We start from the raw sequence: 22,004 nt of genomic DNA, 5'->3' as shown, positions 1-22,004 counted from the left end.
ATCTGTAAACATGGGCACCCTCATAGATATCATCCTGGCCCTCTAAATACACCTCTCTGTTTTCAACCAGGATCTCAGCGATCACTGCCTCATTGGCTGCATCCGCTATGGGTCCGCGGTCAAACGACCACCCCTCATCACTGTCATATGCTCCCCAAAACACTTCTGCGAGCAGCCCTTTCTAATCGACCTGGCCCAGGTATCCTGAAAGGATATTGACCTCATCCCGTCAGTCGAGGATGCCTGGTCGTTCTTTAAAAGTAATTTCCTCACCATCTTAAATAAGCATGTCCCATTCAAAAAATGTAGAACTAAGAACAGATATAGCCCTTGGTTCACTCCAGACCTGACTGCCCTTGACCAGCACAAAAACATCCTGTGGCGGACTGCAATAGCATTGAATAGACCCGCGATATGCAACTGTTCAGGGAAGTCAGGAACCAAAACACACAGTCAGTCAGGAAAGCAAAGGCTAGCTTTTTCAAACAGAAATTTGCATCCTGTAGCTCTAACTCCAAAAAGATTTGGGACACTGTAAAGTCCATGGAGAACAAGAGCACCTCCTCCCAGCTGCCCACTGCACTGAGGCTAGGCGACACGGTCACCACCGAAAATAGAACATTTCAATAAGCATTTCTCTACGGCTGGCCATGCTTTCCTCCTGGCTACCCCAACCCCGGCCAACAGCTCCGCACCCCTCGCAGCTACTTGCCCAAGCCTCCCCAGCATCTCCTTCACCCAAATCCAGATCGCAGATGTTCTGAAAGAGCTGCAAAACCTGGACCCGTACAAATCAGCTGGGCTAGACAATCTGGACCCTCTCTTTCTAAAATTATCCGCCGCCATTGTTGCAACTCCTATTACCAGTCTGTTCAACCTCTCTTTTATTTAGTCTGAGATCCCTAAAGATTGGAAAGCTGCGGCGGTTATCCCCCTCTTCAAAGGGGGTGACACTCTTGACCCAAACTGTTACAGACCTATATCCATCCTTCCCTGCCTTTCTAAAGTCTTTGAAAGCCAAGTTAATAAACAGATCACTGACCATTTCGAATCCCACCATACCTTCTCCGCTGTGCAATCCGGTTTCCGAGCTGGTCACGGGTGCACCTCAGCCACGCTCAAGGTACTAAACGATATCATAACCGCCATCGATAAAAGACAGTACTGTGCAGCCGTCTTCATCGACCTGGCCAAGGCTTTCGACTCTGTCAATCACCGTATTCTTATTGGCAGACTCGATAGCCTTGGTTTCTCATATGACTGCCTCGCCTGGTTCACCAACTACTTCGCAGACAGAGTTCAGTGTGTAAAATCGGAGGGCCTGTTGTCTGGACTGTTGTCTCTATGGGGGTACCACAGGGTTCAATTCTCGGGCCGACACTTTTCTCTGAATATATCAACAATCCACCTCTACGCAGACGACACCATTCTGTATACATCTGGCCCTTCTTTGGACCCTGTGTTAACTAACCTCCAGACGAGCTTCAATGCCATACAATACTCCTTCCGTGGCCTCCTTTTGTGACTAGGGTGCAGTATTTTCATTTTTCGAAAAATAACGTTCCTGTAGTAAACGGGATATTTTGTCAGGACAAGATGCTAGAATATGCATACAATTGACAGCTTAGGATAGAAAACACTCTAAAGTTTCCAAAACTGTAAAAATATTGTCTGTGAGTATAACAGAACTGATGTTGCAGGCGAAATCCTGAAAAAAATCCAAAAAGGAAGGGACTCTTATTTAGAAGGCTCTGCGTTCCTATGCGTCCCTATTGAGCAGTGAATGGGCTATCAACCAGATTACTTTTTCTATGGCTTCCCTAATGTGTCTAGTGTTACAATACATAGTTTCAGGCTTTTATTTTTAAAACGAGCCTGAACGTCAACATTGCGTCAGTGGTCAGCTGAAGTCTCTCAGAGTGTTTGGTGCGGCATTGTTTCTCTCTATCCTACTAAGAAGCCACCAGTCCCGGTTGATATATTATCGAATAGATATTTGAAAAACACCTTGAGGATTATAAACAACGTTTGCCATGTTTCTGTCGATATTATGGAGCTAATTTGGAATATTTTTCGGCGTTTTCGTGACTGCAATTTCCTGGCGATTTCTCAGCCAAACATGAAGAACAAACGGAGCTATTTGCCTACAAAAATTAAATTTTTGGAAAAAAGGAACATTTGCTATCTAACTGGGAGTCTTGTGAGTGAAAACATCCGAAGCTTCAAAGGTAAACGATTTAATTTGATTGCTTTTCTGATTTCCATGACGAAGTTACCTGCTGCTATCTGGACAAAATGCTATACTAGGCTATCGATAAACTTACACAACTGCTTGTCTAGCTTTGGCTGTAAAACATATTTTGAAAATCTGAGATGACAGGGTGATTAACAAAAGGCTAAGCTGTGTCTCAATATATTTCACTTGTGATTTTCATGAATAGGAATATCTTTTAGGAATATTTATGTCCGTTGCGTTATGCTAATTAGTGTCAGTTGATGATTACGCTCCCTCATGCGCGATGGGAAGTCACTAGAGGTTAAACACTAGCAAAACCAAATGCATGCTTTTCAACCGTTCGTTGCCCGCACTCGCCTGCCCGACTAGCATCACTACTCTGGACGGTTCTGACCTAGAATACGTGGACAACTATACCTAGGTGTCTGGCTAGACTGTAAACTCTCCTCCCAGACTCATATAAAACATCTCCAATCCAAAATCAAATCTAGAATCGGCTTTCTATTTCACAACAAAGCTTCCTTCACTCACGCTGCCAAACTTACCCTAGTAAAACTCAGCTCACTGTGATTATAAATTGGAAGAAAAGTTCAACAGCAGAGTGTAAAACATGGTCATTGTGGATGTTTCAAAGCCTAATACAACGAAATGAACAGTTTTCTAAGTTGACGGTTATTTCAAAACTCCATATGCATATTAGAGTTTATGCATATACATACTCATTCCAAGCCCAACAATACATAGCCTACCACATATTACGCTTGGCATAAACATATAACACAAAACTGATTTAAGATGTCTTTGGTACATAATTGGTCTAGCCTATACTACAAAATGTAAAACATTAGAGTAATCCCCTTTGAATGTGGACTATATTATTATGCATACTGGATGGACTGGTTACCTGATGCTATGCTTCAACATTTCTGTCCACGATTCTGGGAGAGAACATATAGCCAGTTGGTTCATTGATTGTGCAGGGCAATTTTGAACAGCCTAGTAATTTTTTATATTTCCACAATTAATTGGGTGACAATTTACCTTTAGCTATACAGAATATCGCAACACCATGCGTTTCCATCACCACCTCTCTCTCCTTTATTCCTTTCATTTGTGCGCAGAGGAGCTGTCAAAAGTTAGTGAAATAAACTCATGGAATAATGTGTCCCTGAACAATGGGGGGTTCAAGATCAAAAGTAACAGTCAGTATCTGGTGTGGACACCAGCTGCATTAACTACTGCAGTGCATCTCCTCCTCATGGACTGCACCAGATTTGCCAGTTCTTGCTGTGAGATGTTACCCCACTCTTCCGCCAAGGCAGCTACAAGTTCCAGGACACTTCTGGGGGGAATGTGCCTAGCCCTCACCCTCCGATCCAACAGGTCCCAGACGTGCTCAATGGGATTGAGATCCGGGCTCTTCGCTGGCCATGGCAGAACACTGATGGGGGGACCTAGTGAATGACCTGCAGAGCGCTGGGACCAAAGTAACAAAGCCTACCATCAGTAACACACTACGCCGCCAGGGATTCAAATCCTGCCGTGCCAGACGTGTCCCCCTGCTTAAGCCAGTACATGTCCAGGCCCGTCTGAAGTTTGCTAGAGAGCATTTGGATGATCCAGAAGAAGATTGGAAGAATGTCATATGGTCAGATGAAACCAAAATATAACGTTTTGGTAAAAACTCAACTCGCTGTGTTTGGAGGACAAAGAATGCTGAGTTGCATCCAAAAAAAACACCATACCTACTGTGAAGCATGGGGGTGGAAACATCATGCTTTGGGGCTGTTTTTCTGCAAAGGGACCAGGACGACTGATCCGTGTAAAGAACGAATGAATGGGGCCATGTATCGTGAGATTTTGAGTGAAAACCACCTTCCATCAGCAAGGGCATTGAATATAATAATAATATAATAATATATGCCATTTAGCAGACGCTTTTATCCAAAGCGACTTACAGTCATGTGTGCATACATTCTACGTATGGGTGGTCCCGGGAAACGAACCCACTACCCTGGCGTTACAAGCGCCATGCTCTACCAACTGAGCTACAGATGAAATGTGGCTGGGTCTGACAATGATCCCAAACACACCGCCCGGGCAACGAACGAGTGGCTTCGTAAGAAGCATTTCAAGGTCCTGGAGTGGCCTAACCAGTCTCCAGATCATAACCCCATAGGAAATAGTGTATGAAAACCTTGTGAAGACTTACAGAAAACGTTTGACCTCTGTCATTGCCAACAAAGGGTATATAACAAAGTATTGAGAAACTTTTGTTATTGACCAAATACTTATTTTCCACCACAATTTGCAAATAAGTTCATAAAAAATCCTACAATGTGATTTTCTGGATTTTTCCCCCTCATTTTGTCTGTCATAGTTGAAGTGTACCTATGATGAAAATTACAGGCCTCTCTCATCTTTTTAAGTGGGAGAACTTGCACAATTGGTGGCTGACTAAATATTTTTTTACCCCAATGTATTTTGTTTTTATTTTAATATATTTTGCTTGATAAGTATGAATCCTTTCTCTTTCCTTCAAGATTGTTGGACACATCATGGAAGAATACGATCGTGATGAGATGGCAAACATGCTGCTCTTGTTGAAATGAAGGGGACATTTAGGTGTGAAGAAGGATAGCTGAGATCAAAATGAGGTTCCTGTTGACAAATTAGTCTCTGGAAATATTCCATAGGAGCAGACTATGTAAGCTTTCATGTCAAAAAAACATCATAGGTTGACATGGCCATTCGTCTGTTGCATGTTGCATAATTCCAATATTGTTTTGGTCACTGGTTATGAAGAATAGCATATCAGTATTGCCGGGAGATTTTATTTGTCCTCGTTAGTTCCTCACACAGAACTGTCCTTTCCATCACAAAAATGGTTGAGATTACAAAACTGCTGACTTTGACTTTGGTGTAAAATGTAATCCAAAAATGCACATACAAACAAGTTACTTTGTATTCATAAAGTCAAAAAGGCAAGGATATTGAGACACTTATCTTACTTGAACCGATTTGAATATAGTACCTTAAAAGTATTCACACACCTTGACATTTTTCCACATTTGTGACTGACCGTCTCAATTCAGTATTATGTTTTTTACGTTGGATTAAAGTAGAGAGCTATAAAATGGTAAATCATACACTACAGTTGAAGAACAAACGGAAAGCAATTCTGCTTTGGAAGTTGATAAACTTGTAACCTCACTTGTGAATGTTTTGGAACCTACTGGAGAGCTCTTCTTTGTCCACCCATTCAGCATCGTTCACACCCTCTTATTCTGTCCTAACAGCAGTAGTCGAGCACCCAAGCTAACTGGCAAATGTTGGCTAGCATGCTAGCTACTTCCAGACACAAATGAGAGAACAGCTCACTGATCATTTTACTCTCCCTAGCAGAGCTGGTTAGGCTGTTTTCATGTTATCCAGTGTTGGTGACTGCAACTGTGCTGCTGGCAACAATTTACACTTTTTTGCCAACGTTTACTGACACCGGCCATATTCAGATGTTGAGCGTTTGTAAATTTGTCAGTTATTCTGCTCTCTGGCACACACAGACGAGAGTGCTCTGAAATAGGAGTAGATAGCCAGAACGAATTTACCAGCTACGTCTATCAACAGTTGTCACAGTGACATTCTATTGCAATGGTTACTTGCATAGTGGAGTATTTTTTTGTTGTTGTTAAGAAATGTATGTTACTATGACGTTACTACCCTGCATGAATCTGCAGTTAGCTAAACAACCAGGTACAATTGTAACTAGCTAACATTAGGCTATAACTAGCAAAGCAAATAGCTCTGAGATATACAAATAATATTACTACACAGATCATACACGTAACATTAGCTAGCGAGCCAGCCACTTTAAACTTGAAATAAAAATTACTTTCTGTCAAAATTAGAAATGTGTAATATTTGAAAATGTAGCTAGCTAGACTATCTTGCCCATAAACACCATGGATAGACGCTTCTCCCTGTCACGGCTGCCTTCATTTCGCTGAACCCCATGAAGAGTAGCTGCTGCTTTGGCAGCTAATGGGGATCCATAATAGCTAAAAAATACAAATGGTTGCCCATAGTTTGAAGATGTAATACGGAGACAGGTGTTTCTCCATCCCCTAAACTATCATACTCTTATTCCACTGATTTCAAAAGTGGAGAGCAACACTTATACGGTTCTGCTATGATATATAAATATATATCTTTTTTTTAAAGCTGCGTTAGACACCTACTGACCAGCTCGAATAGACAGAAGCATGCTATATGGCAGACCAATCTGAACTCATCTCTCGGCATGTCCGGCCCACTCATTATCTCAGCCAATTATGGCTAGCGGGAAGGGTGCTGACTTTCTGTGAATAAACCAACTAGGCTCGTAATTTAACAATTATATTCATAAATGGCATACATGTTTGTTATTAAGGCACATAAAAGCTCACATGTTCCAGAAGGCATTTCTGATTTTAAAAAACACATTTAGATTTTTTTGTAAAGTTTACATTCAAATGGCTCTCATATGAAGTAGTGACCCGCGACGTACGCCTAGTTTCCTGAAACAAATCACATTTTGTTGTGTTACAGCCTGAATTAAAAATGGATTACATTGAAATGTTGTGTCTCTAATCTACACACAATATCCCTTAATATCAAAGTGGACTTTCACAAATTTATAAAAATGAAAAGCTGAAATGTCTACAGTGAATAAGAATTCCACCCCTTTGTTTTGGGCAAGCATGAATAAGTTCAGGAGTAATAACTTTAACAAATCACATAAGTTGCATGAACTATGTGTGCAATAATAGTAGTTAACATGATTTTTGAATGACTACCCCATCTCTGTACCCCACACATACAACTATATGTAACAATTCCTTAAGGTGAACTTCAAGCACATTCAACCACCAAGAGCAGGGAGGTTTTCCAATGCCTCGTAAAGGGCAACTATTGTTCAATTTTTTATTTTTTATTTTTTTTGAGCATGGTGAAGTTTTAATTACACTTTGGATGGTGTATCAATACACCGAGTCACTACAAAGGTACAGGCGTCCATCCTAACTCAGTTGCCGGAGAGAAAGGAATCTGCTCAGGGATTTCACCATAAGACCAATGGTGACTTTAAAACAGTTACAGAGTTTAATGGCTGTGATGGGAGAAAACTGAATATGGATCAGCGACATTGTAGTTACTCCACAATACTAATCTAAATGACAGAGTGAAAAGAAGGAAGCCTGTACAGAATAAAAATATTCCACAACATGCATCCTGTTTGCAATAAAAATGTACTTTGTCCTAAATTAAAAGTGTTATGTTTGGGGCAAATCCAACACATCACTGAGTACTACTCTTAATATTTTCAAGCGTGGTGGTGGCTGCATCATGTTATGGGTATGCTTTTCCTCGGCAAGGACTAGGGAGTTTAAGATAAAAAATAAATAGAATAGAGCTAAGCACAGGCAATATCCTAGAAGACCTAGAAAACCTTCTTCAGTCTGCTTTCCAACAGACACTGGGAGACAAATTCACCTTTCTGCAGGACAATAACCTAAAACACAATTAAGTGAAAATGCCTGAGAAGCCGGTGTTTGGAGAATAGATTGACATGGGTGTTGTTAGACCCGAGACGAAGGCAGACATGCCTTCTGGAACATGCTGAGAGAGGAGTTCGGATTGGCCTGCCATGTTTATTTTATTTGACCTTTTATTTAACTAGGCAAGTCAGTTAAGAACAAATTCTTATTTTCTATGACGGCCTAGGAACAGGGTTAACTGCCTGTTCAGGGGCAGAACGACAGATTTGTACCTTGTCAGCTCAGGGGGTTTGAACTTGCAACCTTCCGGTTACTAGTCCAACGCTCTAATCAGTAGGCTACGCTGCCGCCCCAATGTAGCATGCTTCTGTCTAACATGATGGTCAGTATGTGTAGGTAATTCTTTCTAAAGAGGCTCTTTTGAAAGATATTACATAGCAGAACGGCATAAGTTTGAAATCAGTGGAATTAGAGTATGATAGCTGAGGAGATGGAGAAAATTCTGCCGTTTGATTGCAAATATGCAGACAGAGTCGATAAAGAGAACACACTGGCTGTTGTATAAAACACCTGTCTCCGGATTACATCTTCAAACTAAAGGCAACAATGGCATCTGTGACAGAGAGGGAGAAGTATCCATGTATAATTGTCTAGCTAGCTACATTTTTAGATATTACATTTCGTTTTCATTTCAAGTTAGTGTACTGTTAGCTAGGCAACGTTAGCTGGCTGGCTAGCTAGCTAACGTTATGTGTATGATCTGTGTAGTTGTTATATTATTCTTATCTCAGAGCCATTTGCATTGCTAGTTATAGCCTAATGTTAGCTAGCTAACATTGAACCTGGTTGGCTCTATAATGCCAGCTGATTCATGATTTCGACTGGCTGAGAAACGCTTCCTGCCTGTCTCTCGTCCCGACTACAGACATGTTCATTACTATGGGACAGCTGTAGGTCGAATTTGAATATTGAAACAATGTTGCAAATGTCGGAGAGACGGAGAGCAAGGTTTATACAAATCTCTGCTGTTGAAAACGAGTCTAAGAGAAATGTGAGATAATGTCTAGATGCTTTTTATAGTGAAGATGAAGTTTATAAATTGCTTGGTAGGTCCGATGAGACAGTGGATTGCGCAGTCAGATCGAAAATAGTAAATAGGCATTTTAATGTCAGTGTCCAGTGTCTATTCCACAAGTTACCACCGGCTAAATCTATGACGTTAAAATGCCTATTTTCCAATCAGCATTAGACCCACCTGTTGTATAAGGCCACTGGAGCTGCTTACCAAGACATTGCATGTTCCTGAGTGGCCTAGTTAAAGTTTTGACTTAAGATTACTCAACATCATGCATCATTTGTTATTACATTGCATATTTGAATAACCAGATTCAATTTATAAGGTTTCCAAGCATACCCAGGTCAGTGATCTCTCACTGAAGCACATTTGATTTAAGTCAAGAGTACAACAATAGAAAGTACCACATGGCCTTGTTACTGTCTGTTACCTGTACTTAACTGTCCTATAGCTGGTGCCATTTGAGAATAATGGTGTATCTGTCATGACTTTCATATCAAAGTATAGCCTTGATATATCACAAAATAATAGGATACAGTTTAAATGTGTTTGTTTGAGAGACAAATAACATGAAGTGTTAGCTTGTGGGTTCAGCTTATAATGGATCTCTGTCTTGTGTGTTCACAGGTTGGTGGCTGGTCTTCCCCCTAACTCTCCCATCTTTAAGTCCTGGGTCCACTGTTGGGCTCATCTGAGCCACGAGGTACAGTCACACTCATTCAGCTGGAGCAAATGGAACACACGTGTGTGTGTGTGTGTGTGTGTGTGTGTGTGTGTGTGTGTGTGTGTGTGTGTGTGTGTGTGTGTGTGTGTGTGTGTGTGTGTGTGTGTGTGTGTGTGTGTGTGTGTGTGTGTGTGTGTGTGTGTGTGTGTGTGTGTGTGTGTGTTTTCTCTGGTAGTGCATGTCTGAAACTGTCTTTTTATTTCTCACCCATTAGGGCCATCTCTTCCGAGGATCCAGCTTCTTTTATCGCCGCGTGCCTGTGACAGGGATGGCTTTGACTGAGGAGTGATAAAATCAACCACCGCACAACCTGTGCCACTGTTCTCCTTCCTAACCGGTACCTCAGTGAGACCAATGTACAACCACCCCCTCACCTTAAACCCCCCAGTGGATAAAGCCGGAGCAGCATGTTATCAATGGGCTAGGTGTTTTACTGAAGTAAAGTTACTTACAAATGAAGAGTTTTGTTAATCTTGTTTTTAATCTAAATAATAATGTAGCCACTCAAAAGTAAGAGGTCGGAGGAGTGAGACTTAATGTGAACAAATCAAAATTATATCCAATATATTTTGTCTTGGTTGAATGCTGAGGGTATAATCTCCTTTTACTATACCAGCAAAGTTGCACTATTTTTTTATTTATTAGAATCTATGACTTAATTTTGCAATATTTATAGGCCACAGTTTAATTAAGTTCTATGTAGGCTTTAAAATTGGATAGTTGATTTCCATCTATTGGAAAAAATGCCAAATGTTTATTTTTCAAAGGGTCTCACTAGTAGTAGCATGATATATGGTTGCATTCGAAAGTGCTAATTTGCCTTCTATCAGAAGTGCTTTACCCAATAATTATACCTATTCACAAACACCATAAGCCCACAAAAACTGGAGTGCTCTCCAGTGATGCACTGATATGACTTTTTTTGGCCGATACCAATATCCAATATTTTCCTTGCCAAAAAAAACGATACCGATATTTTAAGAAATTAGCGGCCTTTTAAGCACTAGTACAGGTAAATAGTTAACACACACACATGGACGTGGCGGTCTAAGGCACTGCATCTCAGTGCAAGAGGTGTCTACAGTCCCTGGTTCGAATCCAGGCTGTATCACATCCGGCCGTGATTGGGAGTCCCATAGGGCGGCGCACAATTGGCCCAGTGTCTCCCAGGCTGTCATTGTAAATAATAATTTGTTCTTAATTGACTTGCCTAGTTAAATAAAGGTTACACACACCACCCTGACCAAAAAGTTATTTTGTTGGCATTTACATGTCCCCATTACCAGTCAAACATAATCAAAACCTATTTCTTTCACTTACAGTTGAAGTCGTAAGTTTACATACCCCTTAGCAAAATACATTTAAACTCAGTTTTTCACAATTCCTGACATTTAATCCTAGTAAATATTCCCCGTTTTAGGTCAGTTAGGATCACCACTTTATTTTAAGAATGTGAAATGTCAGAGTAATATTAGAGAGAATTATTTCTTTCATCACATTCTCAGTGGGTCAGAAGTTTACATACACTCAATTAGTATTTGGTAGCAGTACAGATGAATGTGGTACCTTCATGCGTTTGGAAATTATTCCCAAGGATTAACCAGATTTGTGGAGTTCTTGGCTGATTTCTTTTGATTTTCCCATGATGTCAAGCAAAGAGGCACTGAGTTAGGTCTTAGGTAGGTCTTGAAATACATCCACAGGTACACCTCCAATTGACTCAAATGATGTCAATTAGAGCCTGTCAGAAACTTCTAAACCCATGACATAATTTTCTGGAATTTTCCAAGCTGTTTAAGTCAACTTAGTGTATGTAAACTTCTGACCCACTGGAATTGTGATACAGTGAGTTATAAGTGAAAGAATCTGTCTGTAAACAATTGTTGGAAAAATCATGTGTGTCGTGCACAAAGTAATGTCCAAACCGATTTTCCAAAGTTATAGTTTGTTAATTAACAATAAATTTGTGGAGTGGTTGAAAAACAAGTTTTAATGACTCCAACTTAAGTGTATGTAAACTTCAGACTTCAACTGTACTTGCTGTGCTGTTTCGTTGTTCAGTCATTTCATTCTCAACCAGGATTTCTATGGAACGCCGTTTGGGTCTTTTCGTGTCAAATAACACCATTTTACCAATCAGGACCTGAATACGACTGCACGTCAAATAATAATTTAACTCGTTCATACATTTTTTTACGTAGTTTTGACACATTGATTGCACTCACTTGTATTTCATGTCACAATGATTCATCGAAATGCTATGATGCTGGTAAAGTTGTCTCGCGCACCTACAGTGCTGGTCATAAAAACAATCTAGCTAGCTGATGGATGCAAATAATTTTCTTCCCCAAAACATAGCAAAATGACAATCTGTTTCAGTAGCTATATAGTTAGCTAGCTAACTATATAGCTAGATGTCATCTAAAATAAGCCTAATTGATAAGATAGTTCTTGTTTGATTAATGGTGGTCGGACCCATCTATGTGGGATTAGCCACGATAGTGGACTTTGTGCTTTAGCCTTCGAAATAAAAGTATGGCATAATTCTACTATTTCTATTAATTTGCATCACTGTCAATGACATACTTTATTTTGAAGTCAAACCGCAAATTCCACTATTGTGCTTAATCCTTATTGTGGCTAGCTTCACAACACATAACCTGGTCCAGTCGAGCCTCACTAGCGAGATGAAACTAACTAGCTGCTTATAACGTTAGCTTTGGGTAACAGGATTAAGTAGCTGGCTAGCTATTTATTTTCATGAACCGAAGTTCAATTTTAATAGGCTAACAACAAGTAGCAACCTAGCTAATACTTACTCACAAGGATCCCTAAATAATTGTTAAGAATAATGAAAATGACTGCAGTTTCTACAGGTCATTGTTTTCATGCTGGTTGTATTGGTGCTAGCTAGGTACCAAGCTAAAGCTAACTAGCTACACCAGGAGTTGCAGTCGAACAAATAATGCTTTATTACCAAGGCAGTATTGTTAACACATCGTTCGTGGCCAGTGTTTGCAGACTTTTTTGTACAGCTTTGAGAGTGCTACTGTCTACTATCTTTTTTGACACGCAAAGACCCAAACAGCGTTCCATAGTATGTATGTCGTGAAGCTAATAGCAGTGACTCTATCAATGTGTGACTTCGGTAGGGCAACATCTGAAAAATAGCACACTTGGTAGTGTGTGCCGGTGCTCGACCAGTCGGGAAAGCCATCATCACCCACGACAGAGTGGTTGATTGTCAAGGGCAATGAATTCCATTATCTTGGCTTTAATGGATTTCGCCTTTGAGTTGTCTCGATGAAATGTTCTTACTCTTTCAAATGACTGCTTGACTCGTTGACTGCTCGATCCACACAGCAGACATTGTGGGCTAGGTTAGGAATGCTGTGTTGCACCTGTAGCACATTTTACGTGGCGTCATTACGTCCTGTATTATGTCCTATACATTATATAGGTATGAACGGTAACTTTGACATTCGTTTTTAGCATCGCCGTTAAACTAGACATCAGGGTGATACCGATGTTGGCATTTTTAGCTAATTTAGTCAGATTCCGATATGTCCACCTATATATTGTGCATCCCCGGTGCTCTCCTTTAAAACTAATTTGACCACAGGTTCTTGCAACTTTGTACAAATTGCAGCTCCAGTGAGCTCTTGCCACGAGAGAAGTAAGAAACAAGGGAGGAATTCAGAGGGCAACCAGTAGTTTTCAGTGATGTTCAAAAACGTGGCCTGCCATCCACAAAAGGTTGTCTGTGGCCATATATTAAGAACATTTGTCAATATCACAAATGTTGTGTTCTAATTTGTGTGAAGTGATGGGTATATTTGTGTTACCAGTGACAAAGAAATGCTAAATTACAGTGCCTTCAGAAGGTATTCACACCCTTTTGACTTTTTCCACATTTTGTTGTGTTACAGCCTCAATTAAAAATGTATTCTGTCACTGACCTACCTACATACAATACCCCATAACGTCAATGTAGAATAATTTGTTTTGAAATGTTTACTCATTTAATAAAAACTGAAAAACTGAAATGTCATGAGTCAATAAGTATTCAACCCCTTTGTTATGGCAAGCCTAAATAAGTTCAGGAGAAAACATTTGCTTAACAAGTCACATAAGTTCCATGGACACACATACAGAATTGTAAGGTACCTCAGTCGAGCATTGAATTTCAAACACAAAGACCAGGGAGGTTTTCCAATGCCTCGCAAAGAAGGGCACCAATTGGTAGATGGGTAAAAAAAAAGTATACATTGAATATCCCTTTGAGCATGGTGACATTACTAATTGCACTTTGGGTACATTGATACACCATCCAGTCACTACAAAGATATAGGCGACCTTCCTAACTCAGTTGCCGGAGGGAGACCTCTCAGGATTTTGACCAGAAGGCCAATGGTGACTAAAAAAAGAGTTTAATGGCTGTGATAGGAAAGAAGTGAGAAAATGTCTAGATGTTTTTTATAGTGGAGATGAAGTTTATAAATTGCTTGGCTGGTCTGATGAGACAGTGGATTGCACAGTCAGACCGGAAATAGTAAATAGGCATTTTTAATGTCATATTTAGCTAGTGTCTATTCCACAAGTTACCACCAGCTAAATCTATGACGTTAAAATGTCTATTTACCAATCAGCATTAGACCCACCTGTTGTAAAATGCCAAATATACACTGGAGCTGCTTAGCAAGGCATTGATGGATCAACAACATTGTAGTTACTCTACATTACTAACCTAATTGACAGAGTGAAAAGAAGAAAGCTTGCACAGTATATAAATATTCCAAAACATTGTTTGCAACAAGGCACTAAAATAATAATGCAAAAATGTGGCAAAGCAATTCACTTTTTGTCCTGAATACAAAGTGTTATGTTTGGGGCAAATACAAGACATTACGGAGTACCACTGGGAGATGAATTCACCTTTCAGCAGGTCAATAACCTATAACACAAGGCCAAATCAACACTGGAGTTGCTTACGAAGAAGACAGTGAATGACAGTGAAGTGGCCGAGTAAGTTTCGACTTCAATCTGCTTGAAAATCTTTGGCAAGAGTTGAAAATGGTTGTCTAGCAATGATCAACAATCAATTTGAGCTTGAAGAATTTTGAAAAGAATAAATAGGTAAATATTGTATATTCCAGGTGTCCAAAGCGCTTAGAGACTTACCCAGAAAGGCTCGCAGCTGTAATCACTGCCAAATGTGATTCTAACATGTATTGATTCAGGGGTGTGAATACTTATGTTAAATGAGATCTTTTTGTATTTCATTTTCAATACATTTGAAAAAATGTCTAAAAACAAGTTTTCACTGTGTCATTATGGGGTATTGTGTGTAAATGGGTGAGAAACATAAATATTTAATCCATTTTGAATTCAGGCTGTAACAACAAAATGTTGAATAAGTCAAGGGGTATGAATACTTTCTGAAGAATGGTAAAAGTGGTTGTGCATATTATGCCACTTTTTGCATTCAGGTTAAGGGTGTGTGCCTGAACTCTGAACTGGCCACATCTGTTGGGATGAGTCTCTTTGACTTCAGTTGAACATCCCAGTTAACCTGCCAATTTACAGTTGACCACTAGTAGCATATAAATATAAGGAATCCCCTTACCACCTTTTACATGATCATTATCTGGCCCTGTGATCAGTGTTGACTACAAAATAATCCTGACTGGGTTTGGTATGGGCTGTTATGTGTCATTATTCCTGTTTTTGTGATGGATTCCTCCAATCATGTCTACTTTAAATAATGTGTGGACATGGCATGCAGAGGAGACACATGCTTCTCCAAGTGTGTGTGTGGGTTTATTTTTTTTTTAAGCAAACATTTTTTGATCATGTATTAAGAATATGGTGTCCGGTGCTGTAATCTGTATTTCTTCTCATAATGCCATGAGTATTCACTCTCGTGTGTTCTAAGTTCACAGTCAAACATTCCCTGTAAACTGTGATCTCTGAAAGAGGGAGAAGCAATGACAAGGCAGTTGCTTTGCAACGTTGCATTTCCAATGTCTCTTATTTTCATAAAAATGTAATGAAACCTGGAATGTTTGCCTATCCTATCTGTGTTTGAACCTAGCCTGTGATCTTGTTTTATTTATAAAAAGAAATTACATGAATGTGATGGTCTACAAGCAGTAATTTCTGGCGGACTTACTAACTGGACAGACACACACAGCTATACATTTATACTTTCGGTGCCAGGCAGAGGCTTGAATGAGAGGGTCGAAGAGTGGTAATTATCTGTATATTTATTAGTTGGGAGTCTTGTTCCCTGTACAGTTCATCATTCATCAGCTTTTCATTAAACCCATTTGTAATATAAAATATCTTAACTGACCAGTTAAGGTACATGCCAAGAGTTCAATGTGTCCACTCTTTTTGTTTCACCCAGTGGGAACAGAGGTGACCCGGTCTTAACCTGAATAAGTTCACAACCCCAAAATAGCAGGTTTTCCTGGTTGATGACGTAACATAACTTGAACAAGGCACTCGCCTAAAAAGGTTGCATGTTTATGGTCATAGCACTAACAAATGGTCAATTGATATTGCACTGGACCTTACTACAATTTGTATTCATGTTGCAGTAAATAATGTCATGGGATCCATTGGCGTGCATGTTGAGATAAAACCATTTTAGAGCCAGAACAACACCTCTTGCAAGTATTTATACTGAACAAAAGTATAAACTCAACATCTAAAGTGTTGGTCCCATGTTTCATGAACTGAAAGTCCGGCGCCGACTGAGATGGCCGCCTCGCTTCGCGTTCCTAGGAAACTATGCAGTTTTTTGTTTTTTTACGTGTTATTTCTTACATTAGTACCCCAGGTCATCTTAGGTTTCATTACATACAGTCGAGAAGAACTACTGAATATAAGATCAGCGTCAACTCACCATCAGTACGACCAAGAATATGTTTTCCGCGACGCGGATCCTGTGTTCTGCCTTACAAACAGGACAACGGAATGGATCGCATGCAGCGACCCAAGGAAACGACTCCGAAAAAGAGGGAAACGCGGCGGTGTTCTGGTCAGACTCTTGCCAATGTCCAGTCTCTCGACAACAAGGTTGATGAAATCCGAGCAAGGGTGGCATTCCAGAGGGACATCAGAGACTGCAACGTTCTCTGCTTTACGGAAACATGGCTTACTGGGAAGACGCTATCCAGGGCGGTGCAGCCAACGGGTTTCTCCACGCATCGCGCGGACAGAAACAAACATCTCTCTGGTAAGAAGAGTGGCGGGGGCGTATGCCTCATGACTAACGGGACATGGTGTGATGAAGGAAACATACAGGAACTCAAATCCTTCTGTTCACCTGATTTAGAATTCCTCACAATCAAATGTAGACCTCATTATCTTCCAAGAGAATTCTCTTCGATTATAATCACAGCCATATATATCCCCCCCCAAGCAGACACATCGATGGCTCTGAACGAACTTTATTTAACTCTTTGCAAACTGGAAAACATTTATCCGGAGGCTGCATTCATTGTAGCTGGGGATTTTAACAAAGCCAATCTGAAAACAAGACTCCCTAAATTTTATCAGCATATCGATTGCGCAACCAGGGGTGGTAGGTAAAACCTTGGATCATTGTTACTCTAACTTCCGCGACGCATATAAGGCCCTGCCCCGCCCCCCTTTCGGAAAAGCTGACCACGACTCCATTTTGCTGATCCCTGCCTACAGGCAGAAATTAAAACAAGAGGCTCCCACGCTGAGGTCTGTCCAACGCTGGTCAGACCAAGCTGACTCTACACTCCAAGACTGCTTCCATCACGTGGACTGGGACATGTTTCGTATTGCGTCAGATGGGAATATTGACGAATACGCTGATTCGGTGTGCGAGTTCATTAGAACGTGCGTCGAAGATGTCGTTACCATAGCAACGATAAAAACATTCCCTAACCAGAAACCGTGGATTGATGGCAGCATTCGCGTGAAACTGAAAGCGCGAACCACTGCTTTTAATCAGGGCAAGGTGTCTGGCAACATGACTGAATACAAACAGTGCAGCTATTCCCTCCGCAAGGCTATTAACCAAGCTAAGCGTCAGTACAGAGACAAAGTGGAATCTCAATTCAATGGCTCAGACACAAGAGGCATGTGGCAGGGTCTACAGTCAATCACGGACTACAAGATGAAATCCAGCCCAGTCACGGACCAGGATGTCTTGCTCCCAGGCAGACTAAATAACTTTTTTGCCCGCTTTGAGGACAATACATTGCCACTGACACGGCCTGCAACGGAAACATGCGGTCTCTCCTTCACTGCAGCCGAGGTGAGTAAGACATTTAAATGTGTTAACCCTCGCAAGGCTGCAGGCCCAGACGGCATCCCCAGCCGCGCCCTCAGAGCATGCGCAGACCAGCTGGCCGGTGTGTTTACGGACATATTCAATCAATCCCTATACCAGTCTGCTGTTCCCACATGCTTCAAGAAAGCTACGGTAACTGAGCTAAACGACTACCGCCCTGTAGCACTCACTTCCGTCATCATGAAGTGCTTTGAGAGACTAGTCAAGGACCATATCACCTCCACCCTACCTGACACCCTAGACCCACTCCAATTTGCTTACCGCCCAAATAGGTCCACAGACGATGCAATCTCAACCACACTGCACACTGCCCTAACCCACCTGGACAAGAGGAATACCTATGTGAGAATGCTGTTCATCGACTACAGCTCGGCATTCAACACCATAGTACCCTCCAAGCTCGTCATCAAGCTCGAGACCCTGGGTCTCGACCCCGCCCTGTGCAACTGGGTACTGGACTTCCTGACGGGCCGCCCCCAGGTGGTGAGGGTAGGCAACAACATCTCCTCCCCGCTGATCCTCAACACGGGGCCCCACAAGGGTGCGTTCTGAGCCCTCTCCTGTACTCCCTGTTCACCCACGACTGCGTGGCCACGCACGCCTCCAACTCAATCATCAAGTTTGCGGACGACACAACAGTGGTAGGCTTGATTACCAACAACGACGAGACGGCCTACAGGGAGGAGGTGAGGGCCCTCGGAGTGTGGTGTCAGGAAAATAACCTCACACTCAACGTCAACAAAACTAAGGAGATGATTGTGGACTTCAGGAAACAGCAGAGGGAACACCCCCCTATCCACATCGATGGAACAGTAGTGGAGAGGGTAGCTAGTTTTAAGTTCCTCGGCATACACACCACAGACAAACTGAATTGGTCCACTCACACTGACAGCGTCGTGAAGAAGGCGCAGCAGCGCCTATTCAACCTCAGGAGGCTGAAGAAATTCGGCTTGTCACCAAAAGCACTCACAAACTTCTACAGATGCACAATCGAGAGCATCCTGGCGGGCTGTATCACCGCCTGGTACGGCAACTGCTCCGCCCTCAACCGTAAGGCTCTCCAGAAGGTAGTGAGGATTGCACAACGCATTACCGGGGGCAAACTACCTGCCCTCCAGGACACCTACACCACCCGTTGTTACAAGAAGGCCATAAAGATCATCAAGGACATCAACCACCCGAACCACTGCCTGTTCACCCCGCTATCATCCAGAAGGCGAGGTCAGTACAGGTGCATCAAAGCTGGGACCGAGAGACTGAAAAACAGCTTCTATCTCAAGGCCATCAGACTGTTAAACAGCCACCACTAACATTGAGTGGCTGCTGCCAACACACTGTCATTGACACTGACCCAACTCCAGCCATTTTAATAATGGGAATTGATGGGAAATGATGTAAATATATCACTAGCCACTTTAAACAATGCTACCTTATATAATGTTACTTACCCTACATTATTCATCTCATATGCATATGTATATACTGTACTCTACATCATCGACTGCATCCTTATGTAACACATGTATCACTAGCCACTTTAACTATGCCACTTTGTTTACTTTGTCTACACACTCATCTCATATGTATATACTGTACTCGATACCATCTACTGTATGCTGCTCTGTACCATCACTCATTCATATATCCTTATGTACATGTTCCTTATCCCCTTACACTGTGTATAAGACAGTAGTTTTGGAATTGTTAGTTAGATTACTTGTTGGTTATCACTGCATTGTCGGAACTAGAAGCACAAGCATTTCGCTACACTCGCATTTAACATCTGCTAACCATGTGTAAGTGACAAATAAAATTTGATTTGATTTGATTTTGAATCCCAGAAAATGTACAGAAGCACAAAATGCTAATTTCTCTCATTTTGTGCACACATTTGTTTACATCCCTGTTAGTGAGCATTTCTCCTTTGCCAAGATAATCCATCCACCTGACAGGTGTGGCATATCAAGAAGCTGATTAAACAGCATGATCATTACACAGGTTCACCTTGTGCTGGGGACAATAAAAGGCCACTCTAAAATGTGCAGTTTTGTCACAGCACAATACCACATACAGTGGGGCAAAAAAAGTATTTAGTCAGCCACCAATTGTGCAAGTTCTCCCACTTAAAAATATGAGAGAGGCCAGTAATTTTCATCATAGGTACACTTCAACTATGACAGACAAAATTAGCAAAAAAAATCCAGAAAATCACATTGTAGGATTTGTAATGAATTTATTTGCAAATTATGGTGGAAAATGAGTATTTGGTCAATAACAAAAGTTTCTCAATACTTTGTTATATACCCTTTGTTGGCAATAACAGAGATCAAACGTTTTCTGTTAGTCTTCACAAGGTTTTCACACAGTGTTGCTTGTATTTTGGCCCATTCCTCCATGCAGATCTCCTCTAGAGCAGTGATGTTTTGGGGCTGTTGCTGGGCAACACAGACTTTCAACTCCCTCCAAAGATTTTCTATGGGGTTGAGATCTGGAGACTGGCTAGGCTACTCCAGGACCTTCTTACGAAGCCACTCCTTCTTTGCCCGGGCGGTGTGTTTGGGATCATTGTCATGCTGAAAGACCCAGCCACGTTTCATCTTCAATGCCCTTGCTGATGGAAGGTGGTTTTCACTCAAAATCTCACGATACATGGCCCCATTCATTCTTTCCTTTACATGGATCAGTCGTCCTGGTCCCTTTGCAGAAAACCAGCCCCAAAGCATGTTTCCTCCCCCATGCTTCACATTAGGTATGGTGTTTTTTGGATGCAACTCAGCATTCTTAGTCCTCCAAACACAACGAGTTGAGTCTTTACCAAAAAGTTATATTTTGGTTTCATCTGACCATATGACATTCTCACCATCTTCTTCTGGATCATCCAAATGCTCTCTAGCAAACTTCAGACGGCCTGAACATGTACTGGCTCAAGCAGGGGGATATGTCTGGCACTGCAGGATTTGAGTCCCTGGCGGCGGAGTGTGTTACTGATGGTAGGCTTTGTTACTTTGGTCCCAGCTCTCTGCAGGTCATTCACTAGGTCCCCCCGTGTGGTCCTGGGATTTTTGCTCACCGTTCTTGTGATAATTTTGACCCCATGGGGTGAGATCTTGCGTGGAGCCCCAGATCGAGTGAGATTGTCAGTGGTCTTGTATGTCTTACATTTCCTAATATTTGCTCCCACTGTTGATTTCTTCAAACCAAGCTGCTTACCTATTGCAGATTCAGTCTTCCCAGCCTGGTGCAGGTCTACAATTTTGTTTCTGGTGTCCTTTGACAGCTCTTTGGTCTTGGCCATAGTGGAGTTTTGAGTGTGACTGTTTGAGGTTGTGGACAGGTGTATTTTATACTGATAACAATTTCAAACGGGTGCCATTAATACAGGTAACGAGTGGAGGACAGAGGAGCCTCTTAAAGAAGTTGCAGGTCTGTGAGAGCCAGAAATCTTGCTTGTTTGTAGGTGACCAAATACTTATTTTCCACCATAATTTGCGAATAAATTCATTAAAATTCCTACAATGTGATTTTCTGGATTTTTTTTCTCATTTTGTTTGTCATAGTTCAAGTGTACCTATGATGAAAATTACAGGCCTCTCTCATCTTTTTAAGTGGGAGAACTTGCACAATTGGTGGCTGACTAAATACTTTTTTGCCCCACTGTATGTCTCAAGTTTTGAGGGAACGTGCAATTGGCATGCTGACTGCAGGAATGTCCAACAGAGCTGTGGCCAAAGAATTGGATGTTCAGTTATTTAACATAAGCCGCCTCCAACATTGTTTGAGAGAATTTGGCTATATAGCCGAACCGGCCTCACAACCACAGACCACGTGTAATCACGCCAGCCCTCTGTTAAAGGAATTAGATTGCTCTATGTTTTAATACTGAATTAAAATTAAACACTCTGTCAATTCATAAGGATTTGTAAGACCCTTATTCTATAATAATGGACAGAGCCCAGTCTTAAAGTCAATCAGCAGAGTTTATTCACGAGAGTACTGAACACGATACAGGTTACACCAGGTTATAAACTGAAAATGACGTCATTAGTTGCAGTACCAACCCGTCTCTTCTCCCACCCTTGTACAAAGGCAGTATCTCAAGC

General features: G+C 41.4%; 1 protein-coding gene across 1 annotated transcript in view; it reads left to right on the top strand.

The window, feature by feature from the left end:
* The window catches only part of LOC124046190 (mitochondrial carrier homolog 1-like), a 32,640-nt gene extending 21,939 nt beyond the window's left edge, over positions 1 to 10,701 (top strand). Inside the window, exons 11-12 of the mRNA XM_046366299.1 lie at positions 9,473 to 9,548; positions 9,784 to 10,701. Of these exons, the coding sequence (XP_046222255.1) occupies positions 9,473 to 9,548; positions 9,784 to 9,858 (151 nt within the window). The 3' untranslated portion in view covers positions 9,859 to 10,701. The remainder of the gene's footprint in view (positions 1 to 9,472; positions 9,549 to 9,783) is intronic.
* The last annotated feature ends 11,303 nt before the right edge of the window (positions 10,702 to 22,004 follow it).

This window comes from Oncorhynchus gorbuscha, linkage group LG10, assembly GCF_021184085.1.
Source record: "Oncorhynchus gorbuscha isolate QuinsamMale2020 ecotype Even-year linkage group LG10, OgorEven_v1.0, whole genome shotgun sequence".
In the NCBI taxonomy this organism is placed as follows: Eukaryota; Metazoa; Chordata; class Actinopteri; order Salmoniformes; family Salmonidae; genus Oncorhynchus; species Oncorhynchus gorbuscha.
This window is presented reverse-complemented; position numbering and strand designations above follow the sequence as displayed.